Source organism: Lithobates pipiens, unplaced genomic scaffold (genome assembly GCF_037356315.1).
Source record: "Lithobates pipiens isolate NorthernLeopardFrog02 unplaced genomic scaffold, aLitPip1_a1.2 Scaffold_19, whole genome shotgun sequence".
Taxonomy (NCBI): Eukaryota; Metazoa; Chordata; class Amphibia; order Anura; family Ranidae; genus Lithobates; species Lithobates pipiens.
In genome coordinates, this window is record NW_027507764.1 from 121,084,267 (window position 1) to 121,105,411 (window position 21,145).

General features: G+C 39.3%; 1 protein-coding gene across 14 annotated transcripts in view; it reads right to left on the reverse strand.

Annotated features, from left to right (window-relative positions):
• LOC143996244 (sodium channel protein type 5 subunit alpha-like) overlaps window positions 1-21,145 on the reverse strand; it is a 553,882-nt gene that overhangs the window by 180,677 nt on the left and 352,060 nt on the right. For all 14 annotated transcript variants that reach the window (XM_077491204.1, XM_077491202.1, XM_077491195.1 and 11 more), the window contains exons 14-16: window positions 19,197-19,435; window positions 14,613-14,786; window positions 11,952-12,308 (exon numbers count right to left, since the gene is read on the reverse strand). In XM_077491204.1, the coding sequence (XP_077347330.1) occupies window positions 11,952-12,308; window positions 14,613-14,786; window positions 19,197-19,435 (770 nt within the window). The remainder of the gene's footprint in view (window positions 1-11,951; window positions 12,309-14,612; window positions 14,787-19,196; window positions 19,436-21,145) is intronic.

Consider the following 21,145-nt stretch of genomic DNA (forward strand, 5'->3'; position numbering starts at 1 on the left):
TAGATGAATAGGAGGAATCCCTGCCTTCGTATTCAGTAAAGGATTCCTTTAATATCAGTATACACAATATAATACATATTTCAGGTACCTGGAATTATTGGTTTGATATTATTTGTCACCATTTGATTTGTAAACAGTACATCATTTAATAAGATCCCATTAGAAATTCAAACACTCTTTCTGAGTCCTTTGTAAAAGAAACTTTTAAATTTACAGGGGGGGGGGGGGGGGGGGGGTCAAGTGGAAAGAGCCTGAGACTAAGCCGCAATTTATCCACCACTGCTTGGCACAATCATGGTGGCAAGTCTATTGCCTGGACCCACTGTTTCAGTCATCAAACTATGGTACAGTATGTACACTTGTTTATTTACTGATGCTCTTATAAACACCCTGTATACATTGTAATCCTCAGAGTATTTTCAGTGCCATTAGTGGAACATTTGTTATTTTCTCTGACCTTTTCTTTTAACCTTTTCCTCACAATATATATTTTATGTTTTTATACTGTATATGTATTTTTGGCATACAAATAGCATGCTTCTATACAGGGATTTTTTTTCTCTGAGAATAGGTGCAGGAACTGAGTCACCCCTTGTCTCTGCCCCCTACCCACCTCTGACCACTGTCCCTTGATTCCACCCCCTACCCACCTATCAGTACTGCCCCATTTAGAGAATACAGAACCAAGTATCATTTTGCAGTGCTAAATCATTGGTATGGAACATGTTTATAAAAAGAAAAGCAGTAAACTAGATCCCCTGTCAGCCAGCAACAATAGAATTCCAGCCATAGATCCCCACACAACAATAGCCTCCCCCAGCAACAATTGACTCCACTCCAATAACAACAGATTCCTTGCAGCAACAGTGAACTACCTACAACTAAATATCACACCCAGTAACAAAATATCCACCAAAGCAACATTAGACCTCCCAGCAGCAACAACAGATCAGCCCGCATCAATAGATCCTCTAGCAGCCAGTAAAAATAGACCTCTACCTCAATAGTAGATCCCTTCCATCAACATAAGACCCCCCCAGCAACAATAGATTCCACATCAGCAACAATAGACCCTCAACAATAGACCCTCACACAAAATCATATCCCAACCAGTGACAATTGATCCCCCCGCAGCCAACATCCATAGACCTTCCAGCACACCTCAGTGCTGGAGGTGCTGGAGGTGCCGGAACTGCGTTCCCCAATGTTTCCGCTGAAAAGAAAACTGCTTCTATAACCCAAATAGAGAGTTCCAACAAACAAATACTTCCAACAAACAAAAACAAATATGCAAACAAATACTTCTCCATCAAAAGACAGTAAAAAAAAAAAAAAAAAGAAAGAAAGAAGTTTATACAAAAGGTAAAGGTATTTACACTTATACAAATATTGATTTGCCCTACCAACAACATCCCATAAACATTGTGCAACATGGCTCGTTTTTTCTTTCTATGAGTATATTTGTGCATTCTAAAGCCCTTTTTCTCAGCTCATTGCATTTTACTGTATCTTACTAATCCTATTAATTCTTTTACCCAATGTTTTTTTTTTTTTGATACATACTACATCACCTAAAGATAAAATAATTAATATTTGAACATTTCAGCACTGAATTTTGGGGTTCATCGGCATCTACCAAGTACATACTCTGATAACTTTCATTATTCAATCAGTTGTGAGCAAAAAATGCCTTATTTTCCTTGCATGTGATTGGGTATTCTTTGCAAAGTGAACTGTCACTTCCTTTACTAAACTCTGGAGCAACTGTACTTGCAGAGTGCACAGTCTATTTGCCTTTAGTAAATCAACCCCACTGTATTGTAATGTTTCCACTATTCCAAGAAACATTTAAGTATTCTAATTTAACCACTACAATACAGGGCACTTTCGCCCCCTTCCTTCCCAGCCCAATTTTCAGCTTTCATCGCTCTTGCACTTTCAATGACAATTGCGCGGTCATGCTACACTGTACCCAAATGACATTTTTATAATTTTGTTCGCACAAATGGAGCTTTATTTTGGTGGTATTTATTCACGACTCCGTTTTTTATTTTTTGTGATATAAGCGCAAAAAAAGTGGAAATTTGGAAAAAAAACAATATTTTCTTTTTTCTATTTTAAAAGAAATCCAATAAAATCAAATTTTGTCATAAATTTAAGCCAAAATGTATTCTGCTACATGTTTTTGGTAAGAAAAATTCCGTTAAGTGTATAATAATTGGTTTGTGTGATCACGGACATAGGTACGCAAATGATCATGTACATATGTGTGCATGTGATCACGTACATATGTGTGCAGATAATCATTGGAACATGTGATTTTAGTGGGACCTATGTGGGGGACATGTTTTTTTTTATTTGGGGACATGTCTTTTTATTATTTGGGGACATGTGTGTTTTGGGGACATGTGTGGTGACATGTGTATTGTGGTGACATGTGTGTTTACACTGTAGGTTTATACAGCTCATACTCGCTGATCACCACCCGGCTGCAGCGATCTGCTCTCCTCTCCTCAGCGACTTCCGTGTGAGGAGAGGAGAGCCAATTGCCTAGCAACTGGCTGTTTGTTTACATCACATGACGGCCGTGATTGGACACGGCCGTCATGTGATCAGGAGGGCCAATCACAGAGCCCTCCTGCCGATCTGAGATGCGCCGTGTCTGGGTGACACGAGCGCATGGGGATCGCGCCGCTGCGCGGGCACGCGCGCGCGTGATCCCCCTCCTTCTGAAGGATGTTCCTGAACGTCCATTCAGAAGGAGGCGGCTCCCACCCGGCCAATGTACATATACGGGAAGTGGTTAAGTAAGATCATACAGTGCCTCTGGAAAGTATTCACCGTGCTTCACTTTTTTCACATTTTGTTATATTACAGCATTATTCCAAAATGGATTAAATTCATTATTTTCCTCAAAATTCTACAAACAATAACCCATAATCACAACGTGAAAGAAGTTTGTTTGAAACCTTTGCCAATTTATTCAAAATAAAAAACTAAAAAAAAAAGTATTCACAGCCTTTGCCATGACACTCAAAATTGAGCTCAGGTGCATCCTCTTTCCACTGATCATCCTTGAGATGTTTCTACAACTTGATTGGAGTCCCCCTATGGTAAATTCAATTGATTGGACATGGTTTGGAAAGGCACCCACCTGTCTATATAAGGTCCCACAGTTAACAGTAGGGATGAGCCGAACACCCCCCGGTTTCGGTTCGCACCAGAACTTTCAAACGGACCCCAAATTCGTACGAACTTTAGAACCGCATTGAAGTCTATGGGACTCGAACGTTTCAAAATTAAAAGTGCTAATTTTAACGGCTATTATGCAAGATGCTATCCTAAAAAGGGTTTGGGGACCTGGCTCCTGCCCCAGGGGACATGGGTCAATGCCTAAAATGTTTTTAAAAATGGCCGTTTTGGCGGGAGCACTGATTTTAATGACGATTAAAGTGAAAAAAAAGTGAAATATTCCTTTAAATATCGTGCATGGGGGGTGTCTGTAGTATGCCTGTGAAGTGCCACGTGTTTCCCGTGTTTAGAACAGTCCCTGCACAAAATGACATTTAACGGAAATAACATCATTTAAAACTGCTTGCGGTTTTAATGTTATATCTGGTTCCTGCAATATGGTTGAAAATCATTGAGAGAAATGGCATGGGTAGCCCTCCCTGCCCATTACCAGCCCCTTTGGGTCTTGTACGCATATTAAGGGGAACCCCGTACCCATATTAAAAAAAGGAAATGCGTGTGGCCCCCAGGCCCTATATACTCAGAACAGCAGTATACAGGCAGTGCAAACAAGACAGGGACTGTGTAGGTTTATTGTGTTAAGTTGAATCTGTTTGTAATTTTTAACTGGTACATTTTTAAAGTGTAGCTCCAGTCAAAAAAACTATTTTTAAGCTTTTTGGAAAACATAGGGAAGGGTTATCACCCCTGTATAATTTGTTTTGTCGTCCATCTTTTTTCATCTCACTTGCTGTTGTCTCCTTCCGTTTGCAAGTAGGAGATGTTTGTAAGTTGGATGTTTGAAAGTAGGGGCCTGCCCTATATGCTCTGCAGAAATGGCGGAACAAGGTGTTGGTTTTGCCACAACATTGTAAGCCCTCAAAGTGACTCTTGGTGGGCGCTGGAGCGCCCTGCTGTGAACGATTATATCAAGATTTGTAATTACATGCCATTGTTGAACAGTGGTAGAAAAATTGACCTTTGGTGGTTGTGGTGCTGGTGCCACAACACTATAAGTCCTCATAGTTACTCTGGGTGGGCACAGGAACGGGCCCTCCTGTGAAATATTATATCAAGAATTGTAATTACATGTCCCTGTTAAACAGGGGCAGAAAAATTGGGACTTGGGCACTGCTGCAAAGCATTGCATCAAAAATTGTAATTAAACGCCCCTGTTAAACAGGGGCAGAAAAATTGGGCCTTAGGCACTGGTGCTGGTGCCACCACACTGCAACCTCTCCCATATACTCTAGTTGTAGTGCAGGAATTAGCCCTGCTGCAAAGCATTGCATCAAAAATTGTAATTAAACGCCCCTGTTAAACAGGGGCAGAAAAATTGGGCTGATGGCATCACCCAGAACCAGAAATGTTCTTCCAACATATCAGCGGAGGAGGAAGAGGATAGACAATCAACATAACAGGACAGTCACTCAGCATCAGCATAGGCAGTCTTGAAGGGATGTGATATTTCAAAAAAAATTATTCGGTTACATCAGCTTCAGGTGCTTGGTAGCTGTGGGTGATCCAAGACTGATTCATCTTGATGAAGGTCAGTCAATCAACTGATTCGGTGGACAGGCGCACCCTGTGATCGGTAACAAAGCCACCAGCAGCACTGAAGGTGCGTTCCAAAAGAACGCTGGATGCAAGCTCTGGCCAGTGATCCATCCTCAAGACCCAGTAAGCCAGAGGATTTTCGGTGGTAAAGCTGTCCAGATCTGACCTTGCCCCTAGGTATTCCTGCACCATGTAAATCAGACGCTGGTGATGGTTGCTGGAAACGATCATACCTTCTGACCGTTACCTCAGCAACACGTTGTCCAGGACCAGGAGTTTGTAACCTCCCAGTCTCTGGGAACGCGTTGCACAGACCTTTCTGCAAGGCCTCCCGGAGATGTCTCATCTTCTGCTCCCTCTGCGATGGCAAGATAAGGTCGGCAACCTTACCCTTGTACCGTGGATCAAGGAGAGTGGCCAGCCAGTAATGGTCCCTCTCCTTGATCCGAAGAATACGAGGATCCTTCCGCAGGCTTTGCAGGATCAGGGAGGCCATGCAGCGTAGGTTAGCTGAGGCATTTGGTCCGGAGTCCTCTGGGTCACTAAGGACAACATGATCCGGTTTATATTCTGACATGCACTGTTAACTAGGGATGAGCTTCGTGTTCGAGTCGAACATATGTTCAACTCGAACATCGGCTGTTCGCCCGTTCGGCGAATTCCGAACGTTATGGGCCGTTCGCGCCAAATTCGTGTGGCGCTCATGGCCCACAATGCACTGCGATGGCGCAGTGCATTGTGGGCCGTGAGCGCCACACGATTTTGGCACGAACGGCCCATAACGTTCGGAATTCGCCGAACGGGCGAACAGCCGATGTTCGAGTCGAACATATGTTCGAGTCGAACATATGTTCGAGTCGAACATATGTTTGACTCGAACACGAAGCTCATACCTAGTTAACAGTGCATGTCAGAATATAAACCAAACAATGAAGTCCAAGAAATTGTCAGTAGACCTTTGAGACAGGATTGTATCGAGGCACAGATCTGGGGAAGGGTACAGAAATCACCAGGACTCTTCCTAGAGTGGGCCGTCCGGTCAAACTGAGCGATCAGGGAGAAGGGCCTTAGTCAGGGAAGTGATCAAGAACCCAATGGTCAGTCTGACAGAGCTCCAGCATTTCTCTGTGGAGAGAGGAGGCCTTCTAGAAGAAAAGCCTTCTCTGCAGCACTCCACCAATCAGGCCTGTATGGTAGTGTGGCCAAACGGGAGCCACTCCTCAGTAAAAGGCACATGATAGCCTGCCTGGAGTTTGCCAAAAGGGCAAGGACTCCCAGACCATGAGAAACAAAATTTGCTGGTCTCATGAAACAAGGATTGAACTCTTTGGCCTGAATGACAAGCTTCATGTCTGAAGGAAACCAGACACCGCTCATCCCCTGGCCAACACCAGCGAAGCATGGTGGTGGCAGCATCATGCTGTGGGGATGTGTTTCAGCAGCAGGAACTGGGAGACTATTCAGGATCGAGGGGAAGAGGAATACAGCAATGTACTGAGATATCCTTGATGAAAACCTGCTCCAAAGTGTTCTAGACCTCAGACTGGGGCAAAAGTTCATCTTCCAACAAGACAAAGACCCAAAGCACACAGCCAAGATAACAAAGGAGTGGCTACAGGACAACTCTGTGAATGTCCTTGAGTGGCCAAGAAAGAGCCCAGACTTGAACACGATTGAAAAACTGGAGAGATCTGAAAATGGCTGTGCACTGACACTCCCCATCCAACCTGATGGAGCTTGAGAGGTCTCGCAAAGAAGAATGGGGGAAACTGTCCAAAAATAGGTGTGCCAAACTTGTAGCATCGTACTCAAAAAGACTGGAAGCTGTAATTGGTGCCAATGGTGCTTCAACAAAGTATTGAGTATAAGTATGAATACTTATGTACATATGATTTTTTTTGTTTTTTTATTTCTAATAAATTTGCAAAGATTTCATACAAACTTCTTTCACATTGTCATTATGGGGTATTGTTTGTAGAATTTTGAGGAAAATAATGAATTTAATCCATTTTGGAATAAGGCTGTAACATAACAAAATGTGGAAAAATGAAACGCTATGAATACTTTCAGATGCACTTTATATATGCAAAAAAAAAAAAAGAGAAAAATGCTAACTAAATAGTATTTACAAAGTTTACATTTTTATATCTGATTTTAAGGGTGGAAGTTCTCAGATATGCTTATCAGAACCCAGAGAGGTTCATATAAAGTTAAGAGAGCAATTTCCATTGAGAGCTCAAGCCCAAACCCGACTGGTTTCTCTGGTGCTCCGCTGGCGGCTTTAGAGGACACTGTGTAAACTACTGTTAGCCCAAAAGGTTGGAGTTGATTCAAGTTTATTTTTCATCATATAGTGGTGAGTCCACTACCTGATTTCATTAAATGTGACAAGTAGGACAGACTTTGGCGGATGCTAGGATTCTGAGCTGTTGCATCTAAGCAGTTATTTTGCATGTACATTTATAGTCATGTTCAATAGGACTGCTGTTACTTAGATGCTACATGACTGACTATTTATACTGTGTGTGATGATGGACTTCTACAGTGCTGCTCTCAATAAGACCACTGGAAACATACATTGGCAGACATGGACACCTCCCATCATCTTTGGACAGACCTTCTCTCCAAGCACCAAAGCCAAGAGTCTCGGAGTCATCTTTGACTCAGAAATGTCAATGGATGCACAAATTGGATCAGTAGTCAGCGGATCTCACCATCTCTTTCCGCCTGCTACGTAGACTCACCCCCTTCATTCCAACTGAGGACAAAGCAGCAGTAGTTGGAACAATTATTAATTTCCGACTCGACTACGCAAACTCCCTTTACATAGGACTACCCCAATATCAACTTGCGCGCTTACAACTCATCCAAAACACGGCGGCAAGACTGATAACAGGGAAAAAAAACTGGGAATCCATCTCCCCCGCCCTGAGCAGCCTACATTGGTTAACCATAAAGAATCAAATTACATTCAAGACCCTCTGCCTCACCCCCAAATGCATACAAGGAAACACTCCTCAATACCTACGCGAGAAGATAACACACTACACACCCACACCCAATCGCAGTCTCCAATCATCTAACCAAAATCTCCTCCTCGTTCCCAAATCCCGCTACAAATCAAAGGGAGAACGAAGATTCGCAGTCCAAGGACCATGGCTATGGAATGCTCTACCAACTTACATCCGCGTGGAAGAAAACTATCAGGCCTTCGGGAAAAAACTCAAGACCTACCTCTTCTAAGAAGCTAGACAACACAGGACAGATCGAGCGCCTTGATGCGATTCAGTTTGCATTTGCAGCGCTATACAAATCATTCATTCATTCAGATATCTGCATACTGAGCTGTTGCATTTGATTGCTACATATCTGTGCAATTTGGAACTTATTTGATATGCCTGCCATGTCACAGACATTGGATTATTTTTACATGGATGTCAACCCCTATTTGAGGAGTCCAGTGAGCTCTGCTGTATTAACATACCCTTTGTTAGGGGGTGTGCCCATAAGCACAGTTTCTGAAATTGCTGTATATTTACAAATATTTACCACAAGACTTTCAGAGTCTTTTTGATAACCATTAATTCCGTTGCATAGGTCACCTGAGGGTAGGACACAGGAAGTATTTTAATTGTCTTTGCTATGGCTTTTGTAGTACGTGTGAATAATACATTTTGTTTATTATGCAAGAAGCACTTTCCTATATATTTTTATATGTTTTTGTTATATTTCTGTGGTGACAAACAATGTTTAACAGTGGGTCTTTATTCCCACATTTTAGTAGTTTCTTTATTTTGTTTTATACTTTTGAGTACTGGAGAACTCCACTGATAGCCTTACTTAGATAATATTTAGAACCATGAGACAGTTCCTTGTTAATTTCACTCTTTCAATGGCGCATATGCCTGAGGACTAAATATACTGAGAACAAAAATCAAGCCTGTTTTTTAAAGAGAACTATTTCAAATTGGTGTTTGCAAACAACATCTCATGAATATCCACTGAAATACAACACTCTTCCATGAAAAAGCCAGACTTAGCAGTCTGGGCCTGAATTCTATGACATTACTTCCAGCAACTTTATCCACTGCTAGTTATTGAGTGTCAAACACAATCCTAGCACTTCTTGTGTGTAGTACTTCAAGGAGAGAACTTAAAGTGATAATGTTTGATAACTAATATAGGGATTATCACCATTCAAGTAATTTTTATATTGGTGTATTTATTGACCAGGTTTAATTGTCCGTTTTTGTTATAATGTTTTGGCACTGTTGTGGTACTGCTGTGCACTTGTATGGGCAGCATGTAGACAGGATCTGAAAAACCTTATAATTATCTTTTTCAGGTTTGAATGTCATGTCTTAATTAATTGGACTGTGGAGATCATTGTTTATATTTATTGGTAGTATTAAAAAAATTCTAACATTGACAGTTCATCATGCTGAGTATTCATTATGGGGGGAATTTGCTAAAACTGGAATGAGCAAAATCTGGTGCAGCTCTGAATACAAACCAATCAGCTTCCAGGTTTCATTGTTAAAGATAGATTATTTGAACAAGCTGGAGTTAGAAGCTGATTGGCTACCATACACAACTGTACCAGATTTTGCACTCTCCAGTTTTAGTAAATAAATCCCATTAGTATTTATTTGTTGTGATCTTAAAGCCTGCCTAATCCCATCTAAGGATGAGCACTGTTGTTACCCTAGCACAGGTAGTGATTTAAAACTACAAACCCCCCCCCCCCTCCATTGTTTCAGTGTTAGATATACAGCGCAAAAAGAAGCATTAAGAGAAGTTAATTGCTAAGGTTTACATACACTTTAATGGGGGCTTGAAGCAGAACTGCACTATATCCATGCATTGAGAAAAAAACAACCGCTTTATATACATGCACACCCAAAAATATACAAGCTGAAAAAGTTTTATGCTGTGAGCACTCTTTTCTCCACACATTGCTATCTACATATACTCCATCTCCTCTGGGACCAGCTTCGGCCCGTGATAATACAAACCCACACATGTACCCCCAGTTCAACGAAGCACATTAACCTTGTAGCTTGAGCTTACAGTGGTGTGAAAAAGTGTTTGCCCCCTTCCTCATTTCCTGTTCCTTTGCATGTTTGTCACACTTAAGTGTTTCGGAACATCAAACCAATTTAAACAATAGTCAAGGACAACACAAGTAAACACAAAATGCAATTTGTAAATGAAGGTGTTTATTATTAAAGGTGAAAAAAAATCCAAACCATCATGGCCCTGTGTGAAAAAGTGATTGCCCCCCTTGTTAAAACATACTATAACTGTGGTTGTCCACACCTGAGTTCAATTTCTCTAGCCACACCCAGGCCTGATTATTGCCACACCTGTTCACAATCAAGGCATCACTTAAATAGGAGCTGCTTGACACAGTAAGGTCCACCAGAAGATCCTTAAAAGCTACACATCATGCCGAGACCCAAAGAAATTCAGGAACAATTGAGAAAGAAAGTAATTGAGATCTATCAGTCTGGAAAGGGTTATAAAGCCATTTCCAAAGCTTTGGGAATCCAGCGAACCACAGTGAGAGCCATTATCCACAAATGGTGAAGACATGGAACAGTGGTGAACCTTCCCAGGAGTGTCCGGCCGCCCAAAATTACCCCAAGAGCGCAGCGACGACTCATCCAAGAGGTCACAAAAGACCCCACAACAACGTCCAAGGAACTGCAGGCCTCACTTGCCTCAGTTAAGGTCAGCGTTCATGCCTCCACCATCAGGAAAAGACTGGGCAAAAATGGCCTGCATGGCAGAGTTCCAAGGAGAAAACCACTGCTGAGCAAAAAGAACATCAAAGCTCGTCTCAATTTCTCCACAACACATCTTGATGATCCCCAAGACTTTTGGGACAACATTCTGTGGACCGATGAGACAAAAGTGGAACTCTTTGGAAGGTGTGTGTCCAAGTATATCTGGCGTAGAAGGAACACTGCATTTCATAAAAAGAACATTATACCAACAGTAAAATATGGTGGTGGTAGTGTGATGGTCTGGGGCTGTTTTGCTGCTTCAGGACCTGGAAGACTTGCCGTGATAAAAGGAACTATGAATTCTGCTGTCTACCAAGAGATCCTGAAGGAGAATGTCTGACCATCTGTTCATGTACTCAAGCTGAAACGAACTTGGGTTCTGCAGCAGGTCAATGATCCTAAACACACCAGCAAGTCCACCACCGAATGGCTGAAGAAAAACAAAATGAAGACTTTGGAGTGGCCTAGCCAAAGTCCTGACCTGAATCCTATTGAGATGTTGTGGTATGACCTTAAAAAGGCCGTTCATGCTCGAAAACCCTCTAATGTAACTGAATTAGGACAATTCTGCAAAGATGAGTGGGCCAAAATTCCTCCAGGACGCTGTAAAAGCCTCATTGCACGTTATCGCAAATGCTTGGTTGCAGTTGTTGCTGCTAAGGGTGACCCAACCAGTTATTAGGTTTAGGGGGCAATCACTTTTTCACACAGGGCCATGATGGTTTGGATTTTTTTTCACCTTTAATAATAAACACCTTCATTTACAAATTGCATTTTGTGTTTACTTGTGTTGTCCTTGACTATTGTTTAAATTGGTTTGATGTTCCGAAACACTTAAGTGTGACAAACATGCAAAGGAACATGAAATGAGGAAGGGGGCAAACACTTTTTCACACCACTGTATGTGTGAATGGCAGAACAACTGCTGGTTGCATGTACATCATCAAACAAGGACCTAACAACATAACTATTATGCGGGATACAGCAAGTCTTTACCCAAGGAAAGTGGGGTGATATATTATTATTAAAAGTGGGGTAGTATGTTATTATTGAGCTGATATCAAACTGCTATATTAATGAAAACATACTTTGGAAACTAACGATCCACTTTAAGTGGACCATTTATTTTATAATTTATCCCAGTTGCAGATGATAATTTCCTAATTATTTGTATTGCTGACTGTGCATTCAAAACCGTAAATTTATAGGAAAAATTCAGTAAAATACATGGAGCCATCTTCACCAGAATAAAACTGTTTATTGCCTGAAAGATCTCAGCGCTGCTAAATATCAAACATGGTTTCTATGGTGGAAAGCAAGAAGCAGATCCATAAAAGAACAAAAAAAGAAAAAAAATATGACATTGTTACTTACCACTAGATTTCCTATTACCATGACTAGCATGAAGACAAGGATGCACAAGGGTTGACCACTAACTTCCATACAATCCCACATGGTCTCAATCCATTCTCCACACAAAACCCGGAACACAATGAGAAATGAGTGGAAGAAATCACTCATGTGCCATCGAGGTAACTTGCAATCGTCATTAATCTTGCAGACACAGTCCAGGTAGTTCCGTCCAAAAAGTTGCACTCCCACAACAGCAAAAATAAAGACGATGATTGCTAAAACAAGTGTAAGGTTCCCAAGAGCCCCAACAGAATTGCCAATAATTTTGATGAGGGTATTTAATGTTGGCCATGATTTTGCCAGTTTGAAAACACGAAGCTGTAATAAGGATAAAAAGGAATTGCATAGTTTAGTACACGTGTTAAAATACTGCTAAGACATGTCATTATTATCATGGTTTGACTTTGATTTTTAAATTGTAATAAATATCTCAAGGTTTATATTCACAATCTCAAGTTCAGCTTTGTTAACCTCTGCATTCTGTTTTTCACTAAAATAACTGTATTGTTACATATTTTTCATGTGCAACTATGACATATTTTCCTGTTAGTGGTGTACTAAGGTTAGCCAGAATGTGAGGAGTACAAGTAAATATCTGGCCCTGGGAGCACTACTACTAAACCTCCTGCCATTAAGTTTACATGATATGTTCAAAACCAAAAAATCCTCCTACACCACTAAAGAGACTGTAACAGATCTCATAATTACCTATAAAAAGTAAGGTACTAAATATCAGTCAGTCGTGTAATCTTTTAGGCCATTTATTTCAAAAGGTAACATATAAAATTACCCTTTTACCATGGTTCAACATACCCCATTAAAACCAAAAACCACCATTCCTCCCCTCTGTTGCATACAAATTAAGTTACTCCTATGTCCTAAAGCTAATAGACACTTGAATATTCAAGACAAAACATCAAATGGACCTGACACCTAATTTAGTCCCCCATGTCTGCTCCTTATATATAAGCCCAAAGAAAAACTTTAATTCGTTGAACTGCTAATGGTCCTATAATTCACCCACCCAAAAATTAGGAGTTGTCCAGATATAGAACATGGATGGAGTTTAATACTGAATGGCATTGGGGAAATGGATGTATTACTGGTAAGATACCAAGTCTTTGGAGGGGCCTCCAAACAATCTACCCTAATTGTGAAAGTGGAATATTTGTTATTTATATTACATTGATCCAATAGAAAGGAGATACCTTATTGCCTTGTTTATTATTATAATGCACTAGTATTGCTATACAAAATAAGGATTGTCTTACTTTTTCCCTATCATAAATGATGTATATGGAAACACCTTGAAGAAGGCTGTAATATCGGTGCTAAGCCACAGTATTGTCAGATTTGACTTAAATTTAGAGTAAGAAGCTCATCATTATGGCCTGAAAAATCTCTAAGACTACTTTTTGACATATTTAATGTTTAAATTCTCTCTGTTTGGATCACCAAATTGATTTTGATTAATTTCTCCTACAAAGGAATATCTATAGATCAATGCCATCCATATAAATATATCTGGATAACTGCCTAACTTGTGTAGGTTGAATTGTAGGACTATTAGCAGTTTGGCTTTTTATTTTCTTTGGGCTCATATATAAGATGCAGACATTTGGGACCACATTCATTATATCCAGTTTATATGAGATTTGTTACAGTCTTTTTAGTGGTATAGGTTTAGTATATTGCAAATCACAATGGACTTTGGGATAGGTGGGGAATGTGGTAGGCCTTTATTGTTTCTGTGGTGGTGTTTGTACATGATATGTGTCCAGCTATACATGGCAAGCCTTTAAAACAACACAATAATGGAACGTGAGAAATCTGCTTATGTTGGTTCAGAACAACACATAACCAGGACCTGGTGGACTTTGAGTTACAAGAATGTTCCTGGGAGTCATAAAAAATTGCAACTTTCAAGCCCTTTTTGAGTGCGATCAATGATTTTCTACTTATTAATTGTAAGGTTTTAAATTGCACTAGATCTGTGTGGTTCTTTCTCCTTCTTTTCATCTTGCTATTGCTTTGGATAATCCAGATCTGCTGCTCTGAGGCAGGAAGATCTCCCTGCTGTAAACTTTAACCAATATACATTACAACTCTTGAAATTTTGTAAAAAAAAAAAAAAGTTGTTTATTCAGTTGTTCTTTCATAATTTTTTTTATTCTGATCATGTTACAGTTATATTTTGAAGCTCTAGCATATAATGGGCTAATGCAGTGTTTCTCAACTCCAGTCCTCAAGGCACCTCACCAGGTCATGTTTTCAGGGTTTCCATTATTTTGCACAGGTGATTTGATCAGTTTCACTGCCTTAGTAATTGCCGTTTCATCTGAGGGAAATCCTGAAAACATGACCTGTTGGGGCACCTTGAGGACTGGAATTGAGAAACACTGGGCTAACGTATGTGATCCTTGCAAGGCACAGGATTTTTGCCACCCAAAAAAAGTGATCTTTTGTGTGCAGTACTTACATTTACATTTTGAGAAACCTCTCCCTATGTGAAAATGGGCAATGCACAAGCAATGCTTTAATTGGTATTTGTTTTTTGAAGATATGGAGACATGTGTATCTTTGAACAAATTCTTCAAGAAGCAACTGGAAATATGATCTTACCAGTCGGAAGGAACGGAGGACAGACAAGTTTCCCATGCTGGAGAGACATAACTCAATTAAACTTAAATTCACGATAAGGCTGTCAAAAATATTCCATCCCTGCTGGAAATAGTAATAGGGATCTAAGGCAATCATTTTAAGGACCATTTCAGCAGTAAAAATACCAGTGAACACCTGTGGAAATAGATGCAACATAACACAAAAATTAAGAGATCAATATCGAACATGACCCTGCAACCATGTCACTTATTTCTGCATTTAGTACCTCCACCCCATTTCAGTTATAACCAATCTCTACATATTGTTGGCTGGATTTTGTCATGCTTTATATAAGGAGCAGTAGGTCTGAACCTTGAAGCATTTTGAGAGCTGTTTTTTTATCTGTTCTACATGAAAAGATAAAAAAAAATTGACAGGCCTTAGGTCTAGAAAATGGAGGAAATGTTTATTTCTTGCAACTATGCAGATTTTTATTTTATAACTTAAAATGGGATAAATATCAGCTCAAAGTTTATTGCCCGCAGTTGGAAAATACACTGTATTTTGTAAGTATATTCTTAAAATAACAGTTTTTATTTACATAAGAAACCATATTTGAATGCTTTATAGGTTACTTTTATGATTATCTGTTTGTCCAGGACTATTTTTATGAACTAGGAAGGTAATATAAGAGTTCAATTTAGCTAAAAAATAGGTGTATGAATTGAACAGCTATATATATATGGAACATTTTGGGTTCGCTTTCAAAGTGTTGTATGGTAATGCTAAGTGTACAATATTAGCTACATAAAATCTTACAGATCCACGCATGAGGATAAGGTTCCACTCAACGCATTTTGTGAATGGGAGAGGGGTAAATTCTTGGAACTGCTATGTGCAAAGTTTGTGATAGCTAGTTGCCAAGTGCTTCTGAAAGAATGGTCAAACATTCCCATAGACACACTCCTAAAACTTCCCAGAAGAGTTGAAGCTGTTATAGCTGCAAAATGTGGGCCAACTCAATTTTGAACCCTACAGACTAAGACTGGGATGCCTTTAAATTTCATGTGCATGTAATACTTTTGACAATATTCATTTCCATTCATTCCTGAGATTTACTCAGCCCTATTTCTTTTGTTACAATCGAAGACTGTAGAAGGAATACATCAATGTCTTTTTCACTCCCAGCCTGCTGACTGGAGAGTGAAGGAGCAGCAGCAGACGTATAAGGTTTCCCTGCTCACTCTGTTCTCTCTCTTCACCTATCAACATATCCCTTATTTCTTGATTTATTAATGAAGACACAGCTTTATTAATGTGTCTCTTTTCTATCTCCTAGAGCTCAATTATATTTAGAATATGGATGAAAGATAGAATCAAACAAGAAATTAAATGCTTAACCACCTGTGCAGGCCCGATATGGTCTAGAAACTAAAAGCAGCATGTCATTCGTCGTATTTTACAATACTTTGAAAACTTTTTTGACTGCTGTATTTAACCTCTAACCCTAAAACCATTGCATAGGAGTCTAGGTGAATATAGTATTGACGTATTAAAATAAGGGCACAAATGGGTTCAAATATTGGTTTGCTTTTCTTGTGTATATTAGCCTGACTGTTCATTTGCCAGGATATGATGTAATTCCAGGCAACATCACAGATATGGCAGCTCCTCTGGGACAGTAGAGATGCTTCCAAGGTCTAAATATAGATGCCGGAGCCATTCTGTTGCCTAAGAGCTACTCCTCACTATGTGAACTTTTGAAATGTTGCCTGGAACAAGTTAAGTGGTGTGTTCTTCTAAGCTTTTTATTCTCCTTCATTTAGATAATGCATTGTCAATAACAAGTCTGCCCTTCGATCGCCCATGTTTTAAATGCAGTTTACTATTACTGTAAACAAGCAAGAACCTCTGGGAACACAGGGCCTCCGGGGGGCTCGTATCCTAACTTCCCTGGCACTGCGTTCGTATTGTGTACAAGAATATGCCTGCACACAGTCATTTCAGGTTTCTGTATACACCTATGAATAAATGAAAATCACTTTGCCTGGACATGTATCTGATCCTGGTGAAAGTTTGATTATCTGTATTTATTTTCTATTATGTAAGCCCATAGGAGATCACTTACATCAACTGCCTGCCTGCCTATCTCCTCCGTAAAAATGGAATGGCTTTGTTAACCTAACTTTAGATTCATTTTACTTGTATTGTATAGTTTATTTTATTTTCTCTTTAATATGCAACTATTACATTTGATGCATGGGTATTAATACTGACATTCTTTTATTGTGTCATTTGATTATTCTCTCTCTGGAAATCTTTTCTTGGCTGGCATTTTGGGCAAAGATCAATTATAGTTCAAAAAGGACATTAAGCCATAGCAGCCAATCTGATTTCACATTTCTTAGACCCCTTTCACACTAAAGCGCTTGAAAACCCCCTCCCATTCATTTGAATGTGTTTTTTCACACTGGGGCGGTGCGCTTGCGGGACGTCAGGAAAAGTCCTGCAAAAAGCAGCATCTTTGGTGCGGTTTGGGAGCGCTCCCAAACCTCCCTGCCTATTGAAATTAATAGGCAGCACTTCAGAAGAGCCTCAAAACAGGCGTTTTTAACCCCTTCTTTAGGGTTAAAAGCACCCCAGTAGAGGCTGAAAGGCACTGCCTAAACAGCGGTAAATCGCCGCTAAAAGGAGTGGCGCTTTAGTGCTAATGTGGCCACAGCCTCGGTCTTAGATTCAGATCAGGAAAACTTGATCGCTAATTGGCTGCAAAGGGTTACTGCAAAATGCGCTTGCCTTAGGTAACCCAGACTTTCCCTAAATCAGCACTTTACGTACATGAAAATGTCTCTCATTAGTAACTACCAAACTACATCTCACTCTATTTCAGAACAGAATTGAAATTACAAAAGGTTTGTTTTAAAACATATGCACATGGAAGGGAGAACTGGGTCAGTTTCTGTGAGAGATTTTCTTATGCCGCGTACAGACGATCGGAATTTCCGACAACCAAACCGTGGATTTTGTTCAGACGGATGTTGGCTCAAACTTGTCTTGCATACACACGGTCGCAACAAATGTTGTGGGAAATTCCGATTGGCAAGAATGCACTGTCGTACAACACATATGATGAGCCGAGAAAAATTAAGTTCTATAGCCAGTGCAGCTCTTCTACTTGATTCTGAGCATGTGTGGACTTTTGTGCATCGGAATTGTGTACACACGCTCAGAATTTCCAACAACATTTTTTGTCAGAAAATTTGAGAACCTGCTCTCAAATAGTTGTTGTCGGAAATTCCAACAGCAAATGTCCGATGGAGCATACACACGGTCGGAATTTCCGACAACACGCTCACATCGAACATTTCCCGTCGGAAATTCCGATCGTCTGTACACAGCATTAAAGACACTTTCATAAATGATTTCCAAGGTTTCATAAATATACATTAAAAAAACAGTACAGCATGATGAGGTGTACTTTGAGAAAAAATTACTTAGCCTCACTTATCATTTTGGCCTCATGCACGCTGGACATTAGAATAACGTTTTTACCATTTTTCAGCGTTAGCGTTTTTTTACGTTTTTTTTCCAATGGATCAAAAATTTAAAAAAACGCATTTTTGAGCGTTCATCTGCGCTTTTGGGCATTTTTTGATGTTAGAGCGTTTTTACAGCTGTAAACAGCTAAAACAAACCCTCTCAAAACCCACTAGTTTTTGGGGGTTTTTTCCTGCCGAAAAACGCCCCAGCCGAAAACAGTTTATGAACAACCTATGTGTGCATGGACATATAGGATAACATGGTGGAGAGTTCATTGACTGTAGAAAAAAAACATCTGAAGCAGGGGCGGACTGACAACTCATGGGGCCCCCGGGCAATAGGAGATTATGGGGCCCCCAGGCAATCAGATTATGGGGCCACACAGTATACACACACACACAGTATAAAATCACACAGTATAAACGGTAAGGGACATTTCAGAGACAAAAACACATACTTTTACATACTGTCCCTGGTTTTACTGAGGCTGGCAACCCTGATGGGGCCCCCTAGTGGCCTGGGGCCCTCAGGCAGTGCCCGAGTGGCTGAATGGTCAGTGCCCCCCTGATCTGAAGCAAAAACAGCTGCTGTAAAAACATCCAAAAATGTCCAGTGTGCATGAGGCTTAAATGTTGGACTTGATGGACTTGTGTCTTTTTTCAACCTCACCTACTATGTAATTACGTAATGTTAAAAATATGAGCAGCTTCACTTTATTCAGTAGTCAAGTGAACATTCACTACTCTTTTAGTTACTCAAACTTATAGAGGCTGATTTATTGCAGGAGCTGGGAATCTTAATAAACTTAAACTGTCTAAATGTTAAATGTTCACCTAAATTATCTAATTGTTTGAAAAAGCAAATTCCTCTGCAGATAAAATAAAAAAGGGATTTGCTTTTCACAAGATTCAATAATTGAAGTGATATTCACATAATTTATTTAATGAAGATTCTCCACTTTTTTATTAAATCAACTATATGCAAGCCCTGATGGAACAGATGATATCCATCTTTCTTTTGTTTTTTCGCAAAGTCAAACATTTTTTACTATTGTACATTACTTACATAATTGCCAGTTGTCAGCATTTTTTCAAATTCTTCTGTCATTTTATAATGTTCCAAGGCCATGAATAAAGTGTTTAATACGATGCAAATAGTGATAGCCAGGTCAGTAAAAGGGTCCATGACTACAAATTTCACCCCATTTTTGATATATAACCATGAATCACAGCACTCCCATATCAAGAACCTTTGAGCAAAGTGAGTCCAGCATGGAGGACATTTCTGACGAGATTCTTCTAGTTCTGAAATAAAAATAAAAAATAACACAAGATTTGTTAGATTTTTTTTTTTGTACATTGACCTTCGGGAGAAAAGCCCATCCTAAGGCAGGTGAAACTTTTAGACATCAATTTTAACATACTTTATTTAAAATATCATCTAGGGTCAAGTAAGAGGAATCAAATGTACATTAACTGTGGAGTTATCGGGGCAATATGATAGCCTTGTTGTCTGTCAGACTGTTTATACTACAAATTAGTAAGTCTGACTGCACATCAATAAAACTTGCCTAAAATCAATGTCACTTGTTGGCAGGGCTACAAATAGTGCCTTTTAGGTGGAGAGCATAACAGTAATTTAATTCTCAACGTTCAAACTCAAACTTGGCACCATTTCTTTTATTGTACTGGAGTGACAATATACATGTTGCCGGAGAACTAAGATTACCGGCATGCTTTGTTTGCTAAGGTCACTTATCAAGAATTTAAAAAAAATATGTTTTAGAAAAAAACGTAAATAGCAAGTATGTGGCAAGAATATATATATATATATATACACACACTATATTACCAAAAGTATTGGGACTCCTGCCTTTACACACACATGAACTACGCATCCCAGTCTTAGTCCGTAGGGTTCAATATTGAGTTGGCCCACCCTTTGCAGCTATAACAGCTTCAACTCTTCTGGGAAGGCTGTCCACAAGGTTTAGGAGTGTGTCTATGGGAATGTTTGACCATTCTTTCAGAAGCGCATTTGTGAGGTCAGGCACTGATGTAGGACGAGAAAGCCTTTCTTGCAGTCTCTGCTATAATTCATCCCAAAGGTGTTCTATGGGGTTGAGGTCAGGACTCTCTATTCTTTCTATTCTATTTTTTTTATTCTATTCTTTTCTATTCTAGTATAGTCTATTCTATTATTCTTTTCTATTCTATTATTTTCCTATGTAATCAAATTCAAATGTATTCAATTTGAAATTCGAATTTCAGAAGATGGTTATATCTATGTTATTATATTCTATTCATTTCTATTATATTCTAATCTATTCTGTTCTTTTATTGTCTATTCGATTTTGTTCTGTTTTACTCTATTATATTCTATTCTTTTATTTTCTGTTATATTCTTTTCTATTCTATATTTTTTTCTATTCTATTCCTTTATTTTCTATTCTATTTTATTCACTTTGGAAATTGGAAAACTTTCAAATTCAAAAACTTTTCGAATTCGAAAACTATTCGAATTCGAAAAGTATTCGAAAATGATTTGAAAACTATTTTAATTTCGTCCGAAATTTTTGTTCGTTATTTCAGATTCATTTAAATTGGGTACTATTGTAATTCAGAAATTTGGAAATTTGGATACATCCGAATTTCCAAAAATACGTACAAATTTTAATTTGGAACTAAATGAACCGCACATGTCTACTAGCTACCATGATATGTTTTCCCATGATCCCTTGATGTAATAATGTAACTAATAAAACACCATCACCAGCCACTATGGCAGATTGGTGTAGAATCGCTTCACCACCAAGAAGGATGATCTCCTCGCAGAAATCCGTCATTTGAAATTGAATATTTAATATTTGCATGCCTATTTTTCTTTACCAAGCAGGACTTTGTAAATTGACAATGAACGGTAATTCTGAACAATCTCTAATCCAGGAAATAAAAAAAGGGCTTTGAAAAACAGAGGGGAAGCTCCATCAAAAATAAATGTCCTCCTAATAGCTT